Source organism: Simochromis diagramma, unplaced genomic scaffold (assembly GCF_900408965.1).
Source record: "Simochromis diagramma unplaced genomic scaffold, fSimDia1.1 OVJJ01000596.1, whole genome shotgun sequence".
In the NCBI taxonomy this organism is placed as follows: Eukaryota; Metazoa; Chordata; class Actinopteri; order Cichliformes; family Cichlidae; genus Simochromis; species Simochromis diagramma.
In genome coordinates, this window is record NW_024387245.1 from 6,915,986 (window position 1) to 6,940,931 (window position 24,946).

At 38.4% G+C, this 24,946-nt stretch overlaps 1 protein-coding gene across 1 annotated transcript; it reads right to left on the reverse strand.

Annotated features, from left to right (window-relative positions):
- Nucleotides 1-22,177, reverse strand: slc45a2 (solute carrier family 45 member 2). The gene is made up of 7 exons (XM_040000799.1): nucleotides 21,442-22,177; nucleotides 18,895-19,071; nucleotides 7,300-7,661; nucleotides 5,863-6,006; nucleotides 3,748-3,871; nucleotides 3,066-3,271; nucleotides 1-289 (listed from the first exon to the last, which is right to left on the reverse strand). The coding sequence occupies exons 1-7, from the start codon at nucleotides 21,911-21,913 to the stop codon at nucleotides 68-70; spliced, it is 1,707 nt and encodes a 568-aa protein (XP_039856733.1). The 5' UTR covers nucleotides 21,914-22,177; the 3' UTR covers nucleotides 1-67.
- Between the last annotated feature and the right edge of the window lie 2,769 nt (nucleotides 22,178-24,946).

Below are 24,946 nucleotides of genomic sequence, written 5' to 3' on the forward strand. Positions count from 1 at the left end.
TGATATAATTAGCAATCATTGTTTATTTAAAACAATATCATTAAAATTTGTATTTGAGCAGAATCATTCATTCCACATATCTGATGAAGAGGACAATGAAGATGCAGCCGAGCAGAGACATGGTCGAAGCCGAGAGGACCACCACGATCACACTTCCTGCCGCGTTGACCAGAGCACCGAGCCCCACGCCCACGATGATCTGAGCCAACTGGACCATGCAAGTGAGGGCGGCACAGTCCATTCCCGAACCTCGAGGACTTTTATTGCTTCCGTGCAGCTTCAGTTGTTGCTGGAAGCACAGGAGGTTGTAGGTTTATTAGAGAAGAGGAGGATGGCAGGGAGGGGAAAACAAGAGAGCAATATATGGAAACATCAATTTCAGTTTAATCAGAGAGGCTGTGGCAAAAAACACAAACAAACAGCTGGATAAACAGACGGCTCTGAGAATATGAAGAAACAGCTTCTTTAAAAGATAGATTCTTTTCAGCCTCGCTTCAGTTGTTGCAAGTTGAATTCCATCAAACTCTCACCTGATTTAGTTTAATCAGGTATTGATTGACCGTGACAGAAAAAAATAAACAATTGATTTTTGAGGCAACCACTTATGAATGACATTGCAGTTTATGTTTTATAGATGAACTATATAAACTTGTTTGAGAATGTTGCAGCAATACTATAAGCGGTATTAAAACATTTATGTGGACACTTAAAAAAAGGGAAAAGAAGTTTAGTGTTATTCCAAACCTTTAAAATGAAAATCTGATCTTTTATTTTATTTTTTTGGTATTTAAATGCATAGATGTAACTTAAATAAGTGGCAAAATCTTGCCAAAAATCTTGTTCTGCAGAACAGCCTCTAACAATGATGTAACACTGAATGATGCAATTTCAAATTCACAATAAAATATGAATGCCTGTGTACTTGACTGACAGATGATTTCTACTGTTTGATATATTTAAACCAATTAATTCCCCATTTAACAGGTATAAAAGGTGCATTACAACAATTTAACACAAAAACGTCAGTTCAGTCGTTCGTTCTACTTGGGACGGTATTGATGAATAAATAATGACATATCTGGCTTTATGGTTTTGGAGAGCCTCGTGAATATCTCTGGTTTCCATTCGGACTTTAAATACTTCTACAGAAAACCGCCAGAAGGAGTAGAGTCAGTTGTGTTATGGGATTAATAGTTAGGATAGTTTTTTCGGGGGCTTTAAAGTGCCTCATTCTTGATCTGTCTTTTGTAAATACTTGAACTTTAAAGAAGTAAAATATGGGACTGTGCACAAGTCTTAAGCCACACCTCACTTCTTTATATGTTGCTTCCAAGGAGCCAGATTTTCCTGCAACAGTTCTTTAGACTTTCTGAAGATCTTTCAGAGTTTGTCTGTGCACGCTGGCTACCTTTTCACTCATTTTCAGTCCACATTTTTAGAAGATTGACTGACCTTGTTTAAGAATACAAGGAGACCTAACTCAAGAGATGAACCAGCGTCGTGTCTACACATATCAGAAAAAAAAAGAACCAGTTTTTAACTTGTTACTTTAAACACTTTGTTACCAGCAGCCTGATGAAAAAACTTTGGATTGTTTTCCTCATTTCCTTAGTTGAATCTATGAAAAATGCCAGTATCTGAAAGTCATGTCCTTAAGAAATAAAAAAAAAAAGAAACCAGCAGAGACCTGACATACCTGACAGATTTAGCAGCCTCAATGCAAATGTTCTCAGTCGAAGGGTAGCAGGAAGGGAAAAGGAGAAAAGGCAGGGGAATGATAAATTATAAAAACTGGAAAATCAGTGGCAGCAGGTCTTATGCAGTGATGGATCCATATTTGAAAATTTTGGTTCAAATCATCATCAGAATGTAAAGAGGAGGTCAGGAGGCATAGTCAACAGTGACTGGTACAGCCATCTGTAACAACACAGTGGAGGCTCTGTGATAGGTTGCATTTCTGCATGAGGTGTCTGGGTTCTTATCAAAATTAATGGAATTATTAATACAGAAAAGTACCCTCAGATTTCAATCCTCCATGGAATACCATCTGAAAAGTTGCTTATTTGCAGAGGCTTCATTTTTCAACATCAAAATGATCCCAAAGACATTGCCAGTGCAGGGTAGAAAAGTCGGATAGAAAAACACAAAATAAAATCAGCCACCAAGGACCCCCCTAAAGCCAAGACCTCAACATAAATGAAGCAGTGTGGGACCATCTCAACAGACCATGGAATAAAGGGCAGCCAACATCCAAAGAAGGGCTTTGAATGTCCTTCAAGGCGCCTGGAGAACTTTCCTGAAGACTACTTAAAGAAATGACAAGAAAGCTGCCTGAGAGAGCTCAGGCCCTATTGAAGCACCAAAGTGGTCGTACCAAACATTGACTTTCAAACTAATTAGAATCAGACACACTCTGTTTTTGCCTTACATACCGTGTTCCCATGTATATTGACATATTTTTGCACATTTTCTGACGAAAATATAAAGATTGAGGTGTGGCTTAAGATTTTGCACATCACTGCAATGCTTTATCTTAGTCTCACATTTTGATCGGAAATCATGATTAAAGGAAGTAGCTACGCTAAATGTTCCAGTCGTTATGTACCCTTTTAAATCGAAGCTTTCATTCACATCATTCAGAAATGTTCGATCATCTTAATTCTTACAGTATGCTTTTTTTTTTTAAAAACACCAGAAATAATCATTTCTTTTTATGTTTTTACTGTAATCTGCAGATTATTTTCTTGATTGATTGCTTGTCAATCAATTTGTGCCTGTTACAGTTTCACATAAGGACACATTAGGGCTACATTTGATTCATTCCCAAAACCAAAAGTTATACTAGGAAAAAGATAATTATTTTGGAGTATGGGGTTATTATTTACCTGCAAACTGACAACAAAACATGTTTTACACTGTGGAAAAAACGGAAAATCAATACTATAGTTATGCAGTATCGTGTACAATATACAAATGTGCTCATTTAAGAACCATGTGATCCTTTTAAACTGAGGAAACCTGAACAATTCCTTAGCTAGTGAGTGTTTCTACTGCCAGTTTATTACCTCCTCCTCACGTTGATACTCTGCTATCAGGTTGAATGGGATGGTGTAGAGTGTGCTCGACATAACACCAAACACACTGCAGAGGACGAGCGTTGCTATGATGTTGGGGAAAAGGCCAATCAGGCTGGTGCCCAATCCAAACACAAGGTAGCCCATAAAATATAATCCCTTCAGCCCGATGTATGAGAGGAGGAAGCGCTGCACATCTGAAAACACACAGACATGTACGTCACGGAAAGTTAAAATTACTGGTGGATCAACAAACCCGCATGAGGCGTGTGGAGTCAGGGTAGATAATTATGTGAACATTAGATTAGCGTACATTAGATGTACCAAAACCGTCTGTACATATAATTGGACATTTCCTAGAAGCCAAGACTCCTTCTCAACAGCAAAAGACTAAAAAAGCTGAGTTCATGCCAAGCCTTCATTATTTGGCTGAGCTTTACCCTGTATGTAGCACAACAGTTCTCTCAGGTTCACATGTGCTGTTTAACAGGGGATGTTTGAAGCATACATGTGGACTTACGTGTTCAGAATAACGCAGGTCAGGATGCCTTGGCAAAAGCATGCTAAGGGAGTTCCCTGCAATCCCAAAGCAAAAGCAGTAATTTCCCTTTGTTATCCATTTCCACCTGCCACTCTCTCACATAGCTTCCCCTCACACATTACTGCCACTTACATGAGTAGAGAGCAGAGGACACTGCATTAATGCACAATCCCCAGCAGCCAACTTCTACTCCCCTCTCATATGTGGCATAGGCGGTAGAGTTGTGATCGGCGTACGGATTCCCCTTATACACAATCTGAAAAGAGAGGAGGGTCATTTAGAAAGGAAGGATTTGTATATCAGATACTGGCCAACTTCTTGTTAAAATCAGGCTTTTATTTTTTATTTTCCTTATGAACAAAACATCTGTAGCCCTGTTGCAGAACAGGGAGCCTGACTATGCATTTCTCATTGCTGATAAGAAATAAGCCTGCAATTTTAGATAAGTTGGTGCATCTGTGCTTAATGAAGCGAGGCAGAGTCATGGTGTGAAGAGCATCCTTTGATCAGCATTCACACTGTGACACTGAAAGCATTCATCATAATGGCACATGTCAACAGAGGATTGCACACAACAATAACAACACGCCGCACCTCCCTTCACCCTCCATCTGCCCCCACACAAGCAGGCAGCTTAATGGAGCTTGAACGCAGATACATGTTGCAGTGTGTTGCTTTTCCTCTCTAATGTTGTTGCTTTGAATTGCTTTGAACCTTACCTCATTTGAACGTAAGTCATTTTAAGGGATATCACATAAGTCTGATATGATTTTTGTTAATTGTTTCTGCCAAAGACTAAATTTCCATATTCAAACAAAGCAAACCAAACTGAGTAAATTAGATAATTATATGTTAATTGTTTTTGTTTTGTTTGCTTGGATTATTGAGACGGTTTCCACATGCAAGGATTTTCTGTTTTTATTTGGAAAAATTATCGCTGTTCATATGAAAATTAAAAAAAATCACCGTCAAGAACACACCAAGGCCAATGAACAGGTGGTGATTAAACCCTGACTCCTAGATCTGATGGCCAATCAGAAGCTCACAAGCACTAATGCTGCTCACAGTCTGACATCACAAAAATCATTGCTAATGACTACGTTGTTAGCCAATGAGTGTGAAGAAAGGAGTCTTCCAAAAGCAAATGGTCACCTATAGACAGACCACTAGCTGTAACAGACTGGAATAAAAGCAGCACCTTTATATTTTACTTGACACATTTAGATCACAACACACACACACACACACACACACACACACACACACACACACACACACACACACACACACACACACACACACACACACAAATTGTAAAACAAATGATAAAATAGAGAAAATAACCTTATATTGGAAAAAAAAAACCCTCTATTGTTCAGATATTAGGGCATATCTGTTTAAAAATTGACACTTGGATATGCAAAAAATAACAGTAGTTCTTTATAACACCACTTGAGTTTATCCACCAACAGGTACTCTGCAATTTCCTGTCGGGAAGACGTGTTCAGAACACCACGAACAACAAATGGTGTGTAATATCGTGAATAAATAAGTATTAATGTAAGGGGAATCTTTTTTAGGTTTCCTGTATCTAAAAGAAGAAAACAGCAATATATCAAAATATTTGATTTTTAATTCATCAAATATTGCATGTTGGCTGGGCTCTATTCATGACCTTTTTAAAAAATGATTTTCTTAACTTGCTTAAATTGCTTGTTGGTATGTAAATTGATTAAAGTAATGCATCATTAAGTGCTTTGAGATTGGTAGACCTTAGAAATCAGCTCAGTTAATTTGAGAAATTGAACTGGATCCATTTTTGTTAGTGCCTTTTGTAGCATTTTTAGTGCAAATATAACACTTGCAGTGTGGTTAATTGGACTAATATCCAGCTGAAGACATCTGCTCTGAAGTTTTATTGGTACAGTTTATAGTTGCAGCTGTCTAGCAACAGCTGGCATTTTAGCAGTCCTCATTCAAAAACGTTGTGGTGAGTTGGCTGTAATTCTAAACTCAAGGCTTTAGAAAAATAAACACTTTTTTCTCATCTATTCCACCAGACAGAGGCCTTGGCGAGAAACACAATCTGACAGCAACATGTGAAAGAAAGGACGCAGCGATGATAAATATCAAGTAGAATTGTAACCTTTATGAGGTCGCAAATGGCCCAGCTTTCTAAATAAGATTATTGATTGGTTACTATTTGAAATTCTAAAAAGCTCACTGGAGACACATGCAAATCAATACCTGTCCCATGAAATCGGTAAAGAAAAGCATATTGCAGAGGAACGCTGTCCATCCCAGCAGGTGGCTGACACACAGGCAGCGGTAGTGACTTGGCATATTGACAATAGCTTTTATCAGCAACCTGAACGTCATCTTCTTCTGGTCCTGCAAATACACAAAAACATCACAGGCATCAGTGCCAGCAGCTAAAAAACTGACAGGAGGAAAAAAACCCTCTCAGAGTGCTCATTAGTCTGCTGGTATTTCACGGCTAGTGGTGTTTTTAGCCCATGAGTGACAACACTTCAAAAGACTCTACAATTAAAAAAACATGCATGCCCCATAAAAGGCTGTAATTAGATTGAATGAAGGGATTCAGCATAAAGGACTACTACTAAGGAGTTGGCTTTAGGATTAACGATAGGAGATGATTAAAGCAAAAGGAAGACTTGAAAAAGAAAAAAACAAATACGCTCTTTGGAACAATCATCCCTTATTAATTTTCTAGTGTAGCAGATATATACAGAGCAATTCTTTTAGCATCTTTTTTTCTTAAACCTTTCTAACATAACAGGCAAAAAACAAACAAATGTGAAGCATCAATAGAAAGCTGAATCTACAAAAGAAGGAGGAGGAATATTCAGGCAAAAGGTCGACATCGTAGAGATAATTCATCAAACACACTTAAATGAAAACTGTAAAGGTGATTTTGAGGAAGGTGATCACATCAGTCCCTCTGAAATGTAAAAGACTGAGATCACATCAGTCAAATATATAAGTCTAGAAAATCTTTGGAAAGTTTGGATATACTTTTAATGCAGGAACTTATAAAGTTGGAAGTTGTATTGTCTGCACTGAAGCAGTCGTTGAGATGACACTCGGGTAGATGTGTTCTATTGGTCTTTCCTGAACACTCCGCTGACCCCAGCCTCACTCTATACTTATAGGGGTTCTTGAAAGATTCTGATATCAAGGCATTCCTGCATCTCAGCGGCCTTTGGGATACTCTGTGGAACCCTCTTAGATCCTGCTGGGATAGCATAGTTTTTCAGGATTTATACAAACTTGGAGAGTTCATGCCAGCTGCATGGATGGTGTCAATAAAGCAAAAGGCGGGGGGGGGGGGACAGATCAAATACTAAGATATTCTGCAAAGCATTCAGCAAAGCAGGAATAGTAAGATGAACTGGCAGGTGTATCAATAGTCTTGAAACTCCCTGAATACTGCATCTCACATCAGCATTTATTACTGTAGAGAAAGTATTCAAACTCCTATAAGACTCAGTGTGTTATTTCCATAGTTTCCTCTGCCAAGCGTACCCTGACTAACCATTTGAATCTCAATATAGTCTGTGGCAACTTCAAGGTTTGACTAGTTTTATTGGCTCTCTGTATTGTGTAATTCACTTATGGTAATGCACTAAACTCCCTGAAAGACTTTTTATGCATGTTACATACCTCTTTGTTTGGCTGTTTGACACTTGAGGTCACTGAATTGGCTTCTCCCAGGGCTGAGAAAGATCTGGGCCTGAGATCTGTGACAGATGCGGAGACTACAGGAGAGACAGGCTCCTTAAGTGCTCCATAACTATTGCTATGAGAGCTCAGTAGGCGAAGAGGGCTGGATGGTGAATCAGACAGAGATGGTGCCTTGCCCAGAGGTTGCTCTGGAATACTGAAGAGGTGCACAGTGAGGAAGATGCCCCAGGTCAGCGCTGAGAAGAAATAGATGACCTGGTACTCGGATCCAAAGAGACGGCCCAACGCGGAGTGACCCCAGTCCATAGCTCCCACCAGGTAACCACATGCTCCGCCCAGGCCTGGTGCACACAGAATGAAAGATTAAAACAATGCGTAGATCCAAGAATTGTTCTAGAAGCATGGCTGAGAGCAGTGAGAGGTAAAGGGGAGGAATCAAATGCACTTGTTCTCTATTAGTTATATACATGGTGACTAGAGTGGTGACTGATGAAATAACTACTATTTTCAACCGCTTGGGGACAGCATCAAGAGTTGGGAAACCTCCTTTTGAACTGATATGGCGAAGTAGCTAGAAAACAGTTATTTGCACTGACATTTATTGTGTGTTGTGTTAAGACCAACTAAAGAATGCAAATCAAACATCTCCTTGCTTCTAAGCTCTGTTTTTAGTCTCTATCGGGCTTTCTGTAGTTGCTTAAAGCTGTAATAATGTGGATAAATGACTCCATGACACCTTTGACAGTAACCAAAGCAGTTAAGGTGTAAACCAACTAGCTTAACTCAACTAGCTGTAACTAGTTTATCTCCTCTGATAAACCTATTTCACATTATTATCTAGTTCCTTTTGTTATGTAGGCAGTGGAGCCCATCTTTTTTAACCTCTGACATCCAGGGCCTACTGTTCTGGTGATGTCATCATACCAAGATCTAAAAATCTCTATCTGATCTTTTATCCAGGCTAAAAACTTCAGAAAAAAGTGGGCTTCTGCTTATTATTAAACCAGTTTATCCAAATTCAAATCAAGAGCATCCAGAAGAAGATTCTAAGCATCCCAAAATCTTCCATCAGGTAATTCTTAAATCTGTATGTCATCAGGAATAGACTGGTTAAATTTGACCTCTATGGAAAGGGTGCAAAGAAAAAGAAAACATTTGGTGAACATGTCATTGAACATACAATTATGTGACTCAATGCCTTGACATTTCTTTTATAATGGTAGAAATGTTCTGGTTTGTTGTTGCTTCAGTGCCTGAGGGGCTGCTGTGTTTGCGATCTCTGAAACGACTATGAATTTTGCATCATATCAAAGAGTGAAGAGAGGAAGATGATTAGAGGCCATCTGCAGGAAAGTGTAAGGTGATGGATTTGAAACAGGCAGCACATGAAAGACATTCCCCTCCAAAAAACCCTGAAACCCTGGGAATTATGCATTGAAAAATAGTCAAAAGAAACAAGCTACAAAAGCTAGTTTTTGCTAACAGCTTCTGGTGCCAAGAATAAACGTACTTTTTCCCATAAAAGAAAATTAAATTATTAAATCAGTTGGATCAAATAACCGATTGAAAAGTGGATTTTATCTGAGATATTATTCAAGCAAACCGCATTTATCTGTTGACACTCTTTAAAAGAACCAAATGTAACTGTACATACAGTATGTTCCATAAATGAAGAGAAAAGTAATTTTATTACTTTTACTGGCACACACCACTGGACAAGCACCTTTCAAAACTCATGACAGAAAAAAATTGAATATTTTCAGATGTGGGAAAAGTAATATGTTGTTACTGTACTTACATAGAGTTTTTGGATACCTGTGCTTTATTTGAGTATTTAAACACTTGTTACTTTAGGTTTATTCAAACGGGAGCTATTTGACCTCACTCACCTTCCAGACATCAAACTGATTTCACTGTAAAGGGAGAAACAGTAACATATAAAAGAGAATCCTTTTGGTGTATCCCACATCGGTTCTTATGACACATGACGAGATGAAATAGCGCTGCAGAAGAGGAGCGAGCACAAAGGGAGTAATATTTTTTTAAGTGGCAAGTCATTTTAAATGCATCTTTTAAAGAGCTCAACAAATGTCAGCAAACACAACAGTCTGTGCAGTTTGTCAGACAGTGTGAAGGATCACTGCTGTATTTCCCAGGGTGGGAAAAGAATGAGAGCGAAGTTTACTCAACGATGAGGAAAGAGGAGAGGGGGAGGAGAGATTGTTTTTAAGTGCTGCTCAGTGACATTTGATAGACTCGGAATTTAAATCTTAAAGGTAATGTCCTCAATTTCATAAGCTTTTGATATCAGCTTTATACCTGATGTGTTGATGAAATTAGTTTTTTTTTTCATACTGTGAAATATCCTGCAAAACAACTTTAAGTATACCATCTTTGCGCTATTCAAAGATAACATGAAAATACTGGGCAATTTAGTGCAAGCTATACTGGTTACTTTTCATTGCTGTGGTGAAGTTTACAGTGATGCACTGTTGGACTGGTGCAGAGAGTTTGGTTATACCAAGGGTAGCAGGCATCAATATAAATTTAAGATGATAATGCTTATTAGATTTACTCACTGAATCCCACCTATACAAGGTTTATGCTGTCTAGGGACTGGAAATCACCCACTGTGGATCATGTGGTTATATCTTGTTAAATTCGGTGGGTTAAATCAGACCTAAGGCAGCGCTGCTCAACTGATCACGTCATGCACACAAACTCCACTGGGACTCACAAAAGAAATGAATGTGACTTACTTCTAGTGTTTTGTTTTGTTTTGTTTTTGTCCCAGGCTGTACCACTAACATTGATCTTTTAACATTAGCTTAAAACTTTCATTTTTGCTAAAGCATATAGTTAGGGCTGGATCAGGCGACCCTTAGTTATGCTGCAATAGACGTAGGCTGCCGGGGGATTCCCGTGATGCATCGAGTGTTTCTTCTTCTATTCTATGTGTTAATAGACCTCTCTGCATTGAATCATACTTGTTATTAATCTCTGTCTCTCTTCCCAGCATGTTTTTTACCCTGTCTTTCTTCTCTCACCCCAACCGGTCGCGGCAGATGGCCCCGCCCCTCCCTGAGCCTGGTTCTGCCGGTGGTTTCTTCCTGTTAAAATGGAGTTTTTCCTTCCCACTGTCGCCAAGGTGCTTGCTCATAGGGGGTCATATAATTGTTGGGTTATTCTCTGTATTTATTATTGTAGGGTCTGCCTTACAATATAAAGTGCATTGAGGTGACTGTTGTTGTGATTTGGTGCTGTATAAATAAAATTGAATTGAACTGAAAATTGATCTTAGTGTTCCCACAACTTCTGAATCCATTCCTAACTTTTTCTGTTTAGGCAAAGTGGCCCATCTATAATGTAGGTAACAGCAAATAGAGTTATTTTTTTAATTCCCTTGTTTTCCTCTGCTTGCGTTCTACATAGCAGATGTTTAAGCAGAGTACATTCATTAGAGTCAAGGCTGAAAAAATATTCCCACGAATTAATATTTTTTTATTAACTCTGCCAAAGTGTTTATGTTTTTGGTAGCATGAGTCATGTTGTCTGTAAACACGATAGCTTTTCACAACAGCTTGAAAAGCTTTGAATGAATTCTGGTAAAACTGTGTAGGGGTGTAGAGTGGGGTCAGGCTAACAAATAAAAGGTCTTCAAGGTCAACTTAATGATTTGTTGGTCAAAAATTGACAAAAAAAAGCTTTACAACTTAGAAACTATGATTCTTGCAAGTGTGTACTACAGGTTTTAACTGTTTAAATACATTATACAGACTACAGTATAATGCTCCTGAATACATTTTTAATTTATTTTATTGTATTGTTTTTTTGGAAAACCAAATAAGCTGGTGAGCAAAAACTTTCACTTGGCATTTATTATTGCATATTAAAAAAATACTAAATGAATGCTACACATGTACTATATCCATAACAATAAAATTGATTAAAAAAAAAATACTAATATTCAAAATTTTGTCAAGTATATCAAAATAGGTTTCAACAAAACAAACAACAAAAGCCTGAACTTTGCAATTTTTTCACTGCACTACAAACGTCTGAAAGTGTGTTTAAAAAACCCCAATGAAAACAAAATGAATTCATAAAAAATACAACAGTTTTCTTAAATACAAATACTGCCCAGAGAGTGAACTGCCACGGTGAAGGTTCGCACTCTTGCAGTGTTGCTTGTTAAATGAAATTGGCAGGTGGAGGTTCAATGAGGTTTGCACAAAAGCTGTTTGTGGAGTTGAAAAAGAGTTACTTTTTAGTGTTTCACTTTTATTTGCATGAAGAACCTGAATCAATACTTCCATTTTTACCAGAGTATTTCTAACACAAGTGTTTGTGCTTAAGCTCAAATGTAGATTGTCTGTACTTTAATGTCAGTGTTAAGGTTAGATGACATAAGCTAAGATCAACATCCAGGCAATGGATATGTCTCATCGGGAATCTGGATTTAGCCTGTCTGTCACCGTCGCAGCGTACTATTATGAAGCGAATTATCACCCACACACAACGCTGGAGAGACATATCACACCAGTCTTTGATTAACGACACAGCCTCCACACTCGAGATGGACCGCGTCATTATCGAGCATTTTGCTTAATGGAGACAGCTGTCTCTTTATGTCAGCGTCATAATTTTGCTGAGCTATGGATAGCTCAGTGAACCTTCAGTGAACCTTCAGTGAACCCTCAGTGAATCACTGCCTCTCTATAACTTGGTGGCTTTTGCAACACATAAAAGTACACCACTAATAGTTTTTATAATGTGATGACGTTATTCTTATAAAGCGCCTATTTTTAAAATGGCAGGAAGAGACTGAGTTTTCTTTTTTAACGTGATTACGTGTTTAACTGACCACATGCCATAAGCAAAATAACCAATTAACAAAATTAAAAAGACAGAATTACACAGCAATTCAAAAAAAAATGTAGACAATCACTGTGTAACATGTCAATCAAAAAATAGATTTCAGTGATTTACAAATTTCATCAATTTTATTTTATTCACAATAGCACACCGAAAACTTGTAAAATGTTTAGAATGAGGACAAATAAAGATGTAGGGGCCATCCTACATTAGAAAATCCCATGATTTTCTAATTTCCACTTTGCCCGTTTGAAATGAGCTTCGATCATGTTCATATATGGCTTTTTTGTGCGTTTCTGAGCCCCTGCAGTGATTTCAATGATCGCATCGTGCCTGTTTTTAGTGTAGTGCAGTCTGAGGTCCAGACGTTCACGGGCAGACAGTATTGATTTTCAGCCTTGTCCTGTGCCCACAGAGATTTCTCCAGAGTTTCAAAATCTTTTCAGGATACTATGAACTGTAGATGATGTTCTCTAAGACACTTTTTTTAAATACCCAATCGTGTTACTGACATGTTTCCAAATAACCTAATTCATTGTAAAATGTTCATTCAGCTCTTTCTTTTTAGCACCTCTTACTTTGAACATTTTGAGATGTGTTCAAAATGAGCTCATATCTTATAGTAAAATGTTAAAATGTTCTTTGTGCTCTATTGTGAATAAACTTTATTAGACTTGCAGACTGTCTCATTTTGTTTTTACACAGCATCCAAACTTTTTATGAATTGGTGTTATAAAACTACTTGATTGTTTTTGTTGAATCACTAACTTTGTCCACTAACTCTTGCCTCTGCAGCCCTCTATAGTTGCTCACCTCAATAGAGGCTATTTTTCTACATTTTAGTCATTGGCAGGTACAGTAATAACCACTTCAGGAGTCACGCTTCACTTATGTCTGCATGACTTGAAGATTGATGTGGGATCAATTCCTGGTTCAAGAGAGTTCCTTTCTTTTCTTTCTGGTCTTTTCTACCACTGTAATAGTTGAGATTTCTATTGTCTGCACCTACAGTTTCACTCAAGTAAAAAGTAAAAAAAAAGGCTGAAGTGGTTAGACTCAAGGCTGATTGTTCTCAGTCGTGATGGTGCTGCAAACAGCGCATAGATTTGTTGTAAAAATGTAAACCCGTGGTTATCAAACTTTTGTCATCATAAATACTGCATCCCAGCGTGAAGTATTTTATTAGGACAAATACCCCCTTGCCACCACAAAAAGTACAATAAAGGATTGAGCCATTGAGCTTTTTTAAACAACAAACCTGTTATGACAATCACTTACATACAATAGTTCAAAAAACATCTCCTTATTTATGACAAAGAATTGGTTGTATTGAACCAAATCTAAAAAAACAGGGTTTAAAAAGTCTTTGTCATTCTCTGCAATGATCACATGCTTTCTTTGGTCTTTTTCTTGGTCTCTTTTATTTCTTTGCTTTCTTTTGTCATTGCACAAAAAAGGCCTCATACAATTGCGTTCTTTCACTATACTCTGAATACTGTTGTAACATTTAATCCTTCATTAAATATTAGAATCAGGGGTTCCTACTCACACATTGCCGTAGCAATGAAAACAGGAATGCTGAATATCAAATGCAGTTTATCAAAGCTACATTTAAAAAATAATCCTAATTAGTTTAGGAATAATGCAGGACTAACATTGTTATAAATAAGAAAAAAAAAAAACAAGTTTCACACCTTTTCCAATTCTCCAAAGTACCCCTGGTGGTACCAACAACATCATCTGAGCAAAACAGCAAGCTTTAAAAAGCACTGCTGCAAACAAAAGTCCACAGATAAAGTTCATCTCCTGACCTTAATTACAACCCTAAAACTCAAATCTTTGAACTAAATGATATCTTAAGATGCAAATTTGTCCTTGCCAAACCCTCCCCTGTCTCCGATGGAGGGAGTCACAGCTCCACTGTGTCTATGTTTTGTTAAGTAGGAGAGGAAAACCCAGAGGTTCATCTGGAAATCAGGAGGTCTACACCCACAGAGAGCACGCTGTTCTGGTGATCCAGGGCACAGAAAAAGTCCGAAAACATTAGAAAACAAATCTTTATAGATTAATACTTAACATGCACATAGAGGTCTTAGCCTTCAGCTCGACTAATGACTCGTCAAACAGTTATTAGTATGTTGCTGATAAACTGGATTCATATGACCATCTCTGTCTTAGCTCAACCCTGCTATCGATGGAATTATTTATTTAAGAAATCCTGTTGCACAGTAATAATATGCATGTTATACTGATTAACATGGTTTAAAAACATGACTTTCAGATGTAAAAGTATTCAGTACAGTACTAAAACTTCACATACCAGACATGGCAGTCATGTGCCTGGCTCCGGTCTCTCTCAGCTAAGACCCATGACTGTAACACATGACTAGCTCACGGCTGGATTACTGCCTCACTCAAATGCTCACACCACCCAGTGCCTGCTGACATTTGAGCTGAGCACACCACTACGCTCAGACCGAAAACATCATCATCATGTCCATAAAGAAACTTCCTGTCTGTCTTTCTTTGTGAGTTACTTTGGAAAATATTCGTTAAGTTTATAATGCTTCATTAGTGCATCGGAAATAACAAAAATATACAAAGATATCACATTTACTGCACTACAGTATGCTGCAGGTTTATCTGTTCATTGTGAACTCATCCAATGTGAAAATATTATGGGTATCGACATAGAAATTATATTCAAATTATATTCAGTTCAAATTATTAAAAAGAATTACACTGCCTTCCAGAAATGTTGGAAATGGAAATTAGGGGAAGCAGGGGGGATCTTAAAGTCTGCACATCAAACTATATTCAACTTTATATTTAACTTTAATCTTCAAGCAGGCTAGTATACATACTAACTTTTTAAAGGATATTTGAATTTATACCTCCAGTAACGTAAAAAAAGTGATAATATTAATCTTTTTCTCCTTTTCTTTGATAAACGGTCCGCCGAATGACAAAGAGGTGCAAATGAATTTACCACACTGAAAAGCGTTTAACTCGCCCTCCTGCCAAAGAGTCTTGTCAAAAGCACAGCAGCAGCTTTGTGTGCCTAAACGTGTTATTTAATCAGAAGTAAAGATCAGACGTAAATGAAAACTGATAGGAGAAACTGATGTGCTGTTTGATGTCATGCTACATCCAATATGTGCCTGAGAACTTTTTGTAGTGCAAACCTGCTCAGCAAAAGTGAAAATATATTCATCAGTTCAACCATTTGGCCATAACATGAAGTGCTGGGTAAAAGCTAATGTAGTGAGCAAAGTTATGAAAGGCACGAGAGCACTCACACAAAAGCTCCACTGCACTTCCATGCTCTGGCCTTGGACAAGAGGGTTATGCCCCAAAACTCAAAAATCCCACAACCTGCGCTGAGCACCTCACAGGTTACAACGTTGCACCTGAGTGAACTACAAGACCTTTGGAACAGAGCAGTCCAAAGTGAAGATGTTTGGTCATAGTGTACATTGCAACATGCAGAAGTAGTGGAAGGCTGATGATTTGGGCTTGTTTTGTAGCCACAGGGCCTTTCAGTCATTGAGTCGACAGTGAACTCCTTTGTATACCAAAGTATTCCAGCGTCAAATGTCAAGCCATCTGTCCAACAGCGATAGATTAATCAAAATTTGGTCACGAGACACTGCAACGTTTTCAAGCACAACAGCAAATCTACAACAAAATAGCCGAACAGCCCAGACCTCAATTTGATTAAAAATGCTGTAGTGGACCTTTAATAGAGATGTGTGTAAATGAAGGCCTGCAAACCTCAATAAACAGAAACAACTATAAAAAGAAGACTGGGCCCAAAACCCTCCATAATAATGTGAGAGACTGATAATGATCATCTCAATTTATTGCTCCTAAAAGTGGTTTTACAGGCTTTTGAATGATGGGTTGTGCTCAATTTTTCATTCACCTGTCCTGCATTTTGGTTTGGTGTTCGACTTTTTAACTGTAAAACTATACTGTAGAATTGAGCTCAAAAACACTAAAACCCTACAGTTTTCACAGTATTTGAGCAATCCCTTATGAATACACACAATCACCATCCTTTGTTAATGCTTAGACTTTTCCTATAGTAGTAATGAACAGTTTATATTGGCGTGTTTGCAATTTTTAAATTGACCAGAGCATTTAAACTGTAAAGAGCATTATCCTCTCTACTACACACAGATGTTATGCTTAACATAAGAAATATCGTCAAATGAATATAAACAATAAAGCAAGATGTGCTGGAGACTTTTACAGATTTTTTATTTTGTTACTTTTAGATGCAATATATTGCCAAAAGTATTCATTCACCCATTTAAATCATTGAATTTCAGGTGTTTCAGTCACCGTGGTCACAGGTGATCAAGCAGTTATGCATGCAGACTGCTTCTAGAAACATTTGTGAAAGAATGGATTGCTCTCAGGAGCTAAGTGAAGTCCAGATGTGAAATTTCCTTGCTACTACATATTCCACAGTCTTTCCACCCAAGTGAATTGGAACAACAGCAAATCAGCCACAGAGAGGTAGGCTAGGTAAAAGAACAGGGATTTCGGTGTTGGGCTGTTTTTTAAAGGTTGGGCTCGGCCCCTTAGTTTCAGTGAAAGGAACTGCTAACGCCATGTCAACACATTTTGGACAATTTCATGCTCCCAGCTTTGTTCCTCTTCCAACATGACTGTACGCCAGTACACAAAGCAAGATCTTAAAAATGGGATGTCACTTAAGTTCATATGCATGTGAAAACAGATTAACAAATGCTTTTTGGGTGATCGTGGCTCAAGAGTTGGGAGTTCGCCTTGTAATCGGAAGGTTGCCGGTTCGAGCCCCGGCTTGGACAGTCTCGGTCGTTGTGTCCTTGGGCAAGACACTTCACCCGTTGCCTACTGGTGGTGGTCAGAGGGCCCGGTGGCGCCAGTGTCCGGCAGCCTCGCCTCTGTCAGTGCGCCCCAGGGTGGCTGTGGCTACAATGTAGCTTGCCATCACCAGTGTGTGAATGGGTGGATGACTGGATATGTAAAGCGCTTTGGGGTCCTTAGGGACTAGTAAAGCGCTATATAAATACAGGCCTTTTTTTTTTTTTTTTTTTTGGCAGTAGATCCTGACTGATATAGAAAATTTCAGACCAACATTTGATGATTTAAAAATTTAAAAAATTGGCTGATATTTCTTTTCTTCAGGCAAATGACACAAACATTTGTGTAGATATTTATACATCTTATGTTTGGCTTTATATGAGTATTGACAGGTGTCCCAACCCTGTAGGAAAAACAGGGAGCAAACTGAAATTCATATGTGCCACCAACTGCATTTTGAGACATCCATCACATTGTATTCTTCTGATACATCATGTGCGCATGGTTCTCACCAACAGCCTTCAAAGAGGGCAAAATACACCACAATTAAAACTAGAAGGCAAACAGTCAAGCAAGGACAGAAACACCAAGAGGCACTGTGGTGGTTCATGCCCTGACAACAAGAGCCAGGCAGTAAGCGCTGCAGTTTTTGCTGTTAGCCAGTAGCTCTAACATTGTTAGAGCTCATACTATGTGGAAATATCATCACACTGTTAATCAAAGGGTGATTTTTAGACCACTCGAGCCTAAGATTAGCTGGCATAATGTTAGCTTATAACGAACTGTTGCTATTGTTGTTTAGCCAGCTCGCTGTCAGCTGTCCGGAGATGGGAGGGTAAATCTAATCTGCTGACGGCTAGAAATTATGACACTATCAGTAAAAAAAATAGCATGTGCATGCATGGTTCTGTTTGTCACAGCCCTGACTTCAGTTCAGGAGATGAGGCGTGAGGTAAGAAGAAAGAGGATTTTAAAATTGAAAGGAACTTATGGATGTATTATTTATGTGGCTGGTTTCTAGCAATATACATGAAGCATACAGTGATGGAATTAAAGATGACAGCGCAATATGATGGCAAACCGGCATGTATTTTTAGTGAATTAATTCCAGAGTATGCATTACTTTATTGAAAGACAAAATTACACACAAATCAATGTATATTTATGAGTACAACATTCTTGTTTTCTATTAAATAACCTAAAAAAATTACTTTCTGTGTCATAAAGAGTGCCCGCTAGTGGAAAAAGGCCCGAACTCATAACATGGTTGAAGGACATTTATACCCATCTCTTCTTTACTTTTTTAAATTTTCATTTATTAGTTGATGAATGAAAATTATTTATCTATACCATTATATTGGCTAATATCATCAGCCAGCTGTTTTATCAGTTGTGCTCTTATATCCGTGCTTCATCCTAGCCTGACCTAACTTTTATTGTTACAGACAAACTTACTAAGAAAAGCATATATGTATATATCTGAAATTATCGAACATTTCCCAAGTGAACTCTTGTTTGCACTCACAAATAAAAAAACCCAGACGTAGCTTCCACCTACAGTTTAACACGCCGACAAACAGACACAGTTCACTGAAACTTTCACACTCCCTCTATATGTGCATCTCCGCCCACTCAGTCACAGCAGGAGAAGTTTTGGAGGCTTACTTCCATAAAGCGTTACTGTGAGTTGCTCAGATGCAGAATGAACATAAAATTATTGCCTAACTAAAGTCCAAATCCATCAAAAGGAAACAATCACCAACGTAACCGGCATTAATAAGTCTAAACAAAACACAAAAGCTGTGAGTATTGAAGCAAGAACCAAACAGTGTTTGTGCTACATACCTGTGAGGAGAGCATGGTAGTGTAAGCCTCTTTCCTTGTCTTCATGTGAACATACATCAAACAGGTAGGCCTTAATGGGTCCATCGATGAAGTCTGCAGCAAAGTCAAACAGCACGACTCCAAACATCACCACCACGATGGCCCATATGCTCTTCAGAGACCTATCTCTGACGAGTGCTGGAAAACAACAGTACACATCAGCACTCAGCACGTACCACAGAGAAAGATTAAAATAATAATACACTGACTACATCAGTACACTAAGGAGCCTTATCTGTCACATTCACAAGTTTAATTAGGCTTGATACACGTCACAAGAACCTCAGAGGACTAGCACGTCAGAAGGCACTTAAAATAACAATACAATAATTAAAAAAAGAAAACCTATTATAACTGACGCCATAGCAATTATATTTTAAAACCCTGAATGCTTGAACACTAAGCTGCTCTTTTAGAGATATGAAAGATGTCAAATCACACCACAAGAGAAAGTGTAATTAGAAGTTATTAAAGACAATTTTACGATTTCATTAAGAGATACAAGTGAATACTGAAAGACAGGTTTATCATTCCATTAAAACTACAGGTGAAGGAAGGATTTTTAACTTGTCACTTCTTTTAAAAGAAAGCCTGAAGTCGCAAAAAAAAAGAGTAAAAAAACAATTTAACACCAAAAGAGCAACTCTGGGAGGTGCAGGCCAGCGTTAGGTTTTTCATCTTTAAGAAGAGGGCAGCTACAACAATAGAAAACATTATGTCACACGACCGCTTTGGCATTTACTACGGCCCCGGGGAACATGGAGAGATAATCAGCTTATCCAGCCTACGTCAGGAGACATACTTTATAGTTCATAAGAGCGCTATAAGAAAGCCAGGAGCCTTTATCTTTAATTCCTTGGCTGTTTATTTGTCTATTTTTGTAATTTTTGCCTGAAAACACGCACAAAAAATCCTCTAACAGCTTCAGGCTAAACTGAACCACCTTGAACACTTTGGATGATATTGAAGAAAAATAATTCTCTTTGTGTGTATATCAGAACAGAGTGGTTTTTTACATTTATTTTTGCACCATCAAAATTATAAATGAAGAGGTAAAAAAACCCAACAAACTCATAGCAGTGACTTGTGAATGTGATGTTCAGCATGGTATAAAAACTCTCAACATCTGCGCTACTAAGTTTGATCGAAAAGGAAATTAACCACAACAATACTGCATCTAGTTTAATTGTGTTTTGACAGCTGATATCCAGGCAAAGACGGCACGAGAGTGAAAAAGGTTCAAACTACACACAATTAAGACACTTAACGAATGTTACTGTTGAGCTGATTGCTGCATTTTAAATGTACAGCTTACAGCAAATAAAACTGCCCATACACACCGATTTCCATTATTCCTCACAAAGCAAACCTCTGAATCTGAGTTTGTCACATTTTTGCAGAGTGTTGCTTTCATGATTTTTCAATCAAAAACAATGATTCGGGTTAAGTGGATGATGTGCTTCAAATCAGAGTGACTTAAATTATGGCCAAATGTGCATTTAATCTCTGAATGATTCCACAGGATGCTGAACAATCACACACACGCTGTCACTGCCAGCAGTGAATCAGTTAGTGTTTCTGTTTTTTAAGAGAAGGCTTTTTACCCAACCTAATATTGCTTTTTATGGTAACAGATTCTTTCGTGTGCAGACGCTCTTGTGATGCTGTTTGGAGTCTATTGGGCCCTACTTTTTCCTTTCATGATGAATGTATCATTTTATCCCCCAAAATCTGTGCACAAGTAGAAATTTGGATTCAGAGTCTTTAAAAGTCTTACAAAGAGGTTGAAACTTGCCCTTAACCTTGTCCTGCAGGTAAAAGAAGACAGCAAAACCTAAATCAGTTCAGTTCATATGTATTTATATCAAACCAATTCCTACAACAATCACCTCAATGTGTTTTATATAAGGTATGTAACGTAAAGAATCTACAATATTCGAAAGAAACCCCAATGATCACAGGAGCATTTGGTGACAATGGGAAAGAAAAACTCCCTTTTAACAGGAGGCTCACACCAGGCTCAGTGAGGGGCAACCATCTGCCCTGACTGGTTGGGCGTGAGGGGAAAGAGACATTCATTTATTGTGGAAGAGGGCCATAGATTAATAATGGCTAATGATTAGATGCAGAGTGGTGTATAAACACAGAGAGTGAAACAAGGTGAATGAAGAAAAAATGCTAAGTGCATCACAGGAAGCCCCTCCCAGCAGCCTAAGCTTATTGCAGTGTAACTAAGAGAGTACTTAGGGTCACCTGATTCAGCTCTAGCTTTATCAAAAAGGAAAGCTTTAAGCCTATCCTTCAAAGTAGAGAGGGTGCCTGTTTCCCGAATCCAAAGTGGGAGCCACAGGAGTGGAGCCTGATAGTAAATCTTCGGAATACTTTTAAATCAAAGCTAGCGTGGCCTCAAAGCATTTTCTGACATAACAAGATTACAGATAGCACACTACCTCCACTCTTGTTCTGTCTGAATTCCTCACCCTCAAGTTTTCTTCACTGATCCCTCACCTGAGATGACAGCATCTCCATTAAGGAACAGGGTGATTCCCACAAGCATGAGGATGCCCAGTGCCAGGATGTAAGGCCTCCGCCGGCCCCACGGCGAGCGGCAATAGTCGCTGGCTGAACCGATGATGGGCTGGAGCAGGAAGCCCAGGATGGGGCTGATCAACCACACCAAGCTGTACAGACTCTGGGGCAGGCCCACACTCAGGAGCACCGGCGTGACAAAAGCTGCCTCCACGGCATAGCAGAATTCCCTTCCAAACATGACCAGGCCGTGGAGAATAAGGCGCCCCCGAGAGCGCCTGTGAGGCTCCACAGCTCCAAAGACAGAGTCTTCCACACTGTCTATGTAGTCCACATTGCTGCCATTGCAGTCTGTTGAGTCCTGGTGCAGAGAAGTGCTGATGTGTTTGCCAGGCTCAGAGATCCGGCAGGGTTGGGGCCTCACAGACTGATCTTCTGATAACAGAGTCATAATTGAAAATGAGGGGGGTAAAGGACAGAAGGAGAAAAAGAGAACAGAAAGGGAGTAAAGAGGAGATTTAGATGAAGAGAGGCAAAGAGGTAGCTTTTGGTAGTCTCTCTCCGTCTGCCAAGGGATGGATGAAATGCCAAAACTGGCGCTTGGCTTGAGTTAATCCTTCACTACTGCATAGCTGAGCAAAGAGTTCAAGCGCCACGCAGCTTTATTTTGCATGTGAAGGTCTGAGCAAGACTCGGCGAGGAGGAGAGAAAGACAAGGGAGGAGGAAAAAGAAGGGAGTGTTTTAAAGAGATTACAGAATGGCTTTTCCTATTCTGTCTAGTAAAGGCCTCGGGCAGCTCATGGGGTTGAGTTAGTTTTGGCAATGGGTGGCACTACTGGCCACTAATGACTGGCCAGTAGTGTTTACTTTAAAACAAGTAAAGATGACTGAATTCACAAAGCTAAATTCATGTTTTTCTATCCAAACGTGAGCCGGCACACTAGTGTGCTGTACAACTGAAACAACAGCTAAAACAATATTTATCTGTTTAGGAGTGCAAGTAAATATTTGTAATGTGTGATCTTAATCCAAAAGTGTGCTTTAATGTTTTTTATCAGCATATTTGTAAAGCAATTAATTTGAACATTTGTGGATAACAACACTAATTATATTTTGGCATTAAAAATAATACATTTGAATAAACAGCTTGTGCATACTGATGAATGAACGATTACAGAATGATTCTGGTCATTCGAAATATTGTTAAAAAATTAAATACTGTTAATTTATGGCAGCTATGATGTAAACCTAATTGTTGCAAATCTAATTTAGGGGGTTAGTTTAATTGACTGATTTTTTTTATGCAACTCAGAACTGAATAAATGTCATTTTGTGCAGGTATTCAGTTTTTGGTTGGAGGCAGGGTAAGGAGAGGGGTGGTAATTGTACATTTAAGCAGCCTTCCTTTGTAACATTACCGGTTAACTCTTGCATTTTGGTTATATTTCATGCCTCCACAGTATTATTGCCTCATGTGTATGCCAAATTTTGAGCTACAGATCAATTTAGAATAAATATACACAAAATGTATGACTTGACATCAATAAATGTCAAGTCATGGGGGTGGTTTTGAAACACTTGGAGAAAAAGGCCTATTATGACATGATATCATGTGCTGTTTTACTTAAGACATAGCAGCTGTGATAAATAGATTTAATTTCTTAAATCTTCAATAAGGGTTTTTTGTATAACCATTACAATCATTAAACACTGTCCTCACTACTATATCATAAAAAAAGCCCTATAACTGCAATCCATAATTATCAATATTAATTTAGCACTAATGGCAGCTCAGGTGCTTTTGTATTATTTTGACCCCCTCCCCAAACCTCTTGATTTTGTTTTAATCTCAGTTTAATCATAGTTAGGTCAGAATAAGTTAATTCTCTTTTTTGTTAGTTTATTTTGTTACAATATTGTTACATTTTTCATCACCCCTGTTGCTGGTTGATCTGATATCCTCGTGTTGGTGTTGTTCCCAGATCATACTAAATGTTGTTCCAGGATCAACATTGCAAGTGACCAATCAGAATGTTGTGACGTCATACCTTTGCGACTTCGGGAAAAACCGGCGTAAAACAAAAAACTGTACTTAAGCTGCGTGAAACCGCCTCTGTCCGCCGATCAACGGACCCTGACCCTAACCCTAACCGTAACCCTTTAATAAACAGTAAGCAGAATTGATATTGTCCTTGCAACATTGGAATTTCATAAATGCACGAATGGCTTGGTGCGCAAAGGAATAACGTCACAACAATGTGATTGGTCACTTGCAATGTTGAACCTGGAACAACATTTTCATGATGGTCTGGGAACAACACCAACACGAGGATATCAGATCATCCCCTGTTGCTTTCATATCTACTATTTTAAGGAACATCTCCTCTTTTCTTTACCATTTAGTTTCAGTTCCATCCCTGCTTTAATTTAAGGTTATATAAATCACTTCTTGTGTAAACATTATAAATAACAATTGGGAATTTTACTTTGTTGTGTGGATCCACTGTCTCTCTTACTGTCACCATCTCATCATGTGCTTATTGGAGCCAAGTTTTTATTGGTGTTGTAGTAAAGAAGAAAAAGGCTGATTGTCAAGCTCTTCAAGTGTGGATGACGACATTAGATATAGCAGAATGTCTTAGAATGCTGTGACCCCTAAATACTTGGCAGTTACAGTTACCTAAGGCTGCTACCTAAAGGGCAGTCTCAAAGTTAAGCGTCTTTCTCAAAATTAGCATCTTGTGTGTATCATCAGAGGATATGAACCAGGAGACACGCAGTCTGCATGCAAGTAACACACAAACCATCCTTTGTTCGTACTTCAACCATTCAGACCTCATCCTGAAAGTATATTTTCCAGCAGTTGTCCCCAGTATGTATAAGTCCCCATCTCTATAATAAAGGATTAATCTTTTAGGACAAATCAGTGCTAAGCAGCGTGACAGGACACCCTGGAGTGATGTACCACTTCCCAGAGGTCCAGTCCAGAATAAAATGCTAACAATTAAATTAAATGAAGTTAGGAAATCCTGAGCTATTTGTACTTGTTTCTTTTTTATGAGTTTAAATTCATTTGAAATAGTATTTCATGCCCCTTATCTCATAGCTGAACTTCTCTTGCAACATATTATATCATCAAGATTAAGCGGTTTCGAAACATCTTGAGTGATCAGAAGAAAAAAAACCAGCATAGCATTTGATTAACTAAACCGCTTGATTCAGATTTCTGTGAATTATTAGCATTTCCACGAAAAAGTATTTCATGTGGTCTTAATCAAATCTCCATGACATCAAAACAGGCTCAGGAGAATTTACTTTGACCGCCTGTTTCTTTAATAGTCACCACTCTTTTAACCTAAAAACAAACAAATAAAAAAAAGGCAGTTTGGAAGCGCTGAACTCATATTGGTAGTCTTTAAAAGATTCATATAAAGGACAAGTGCCAGTTAAAATACGCGTCACGGGACAATGCTTTGAGCTAAC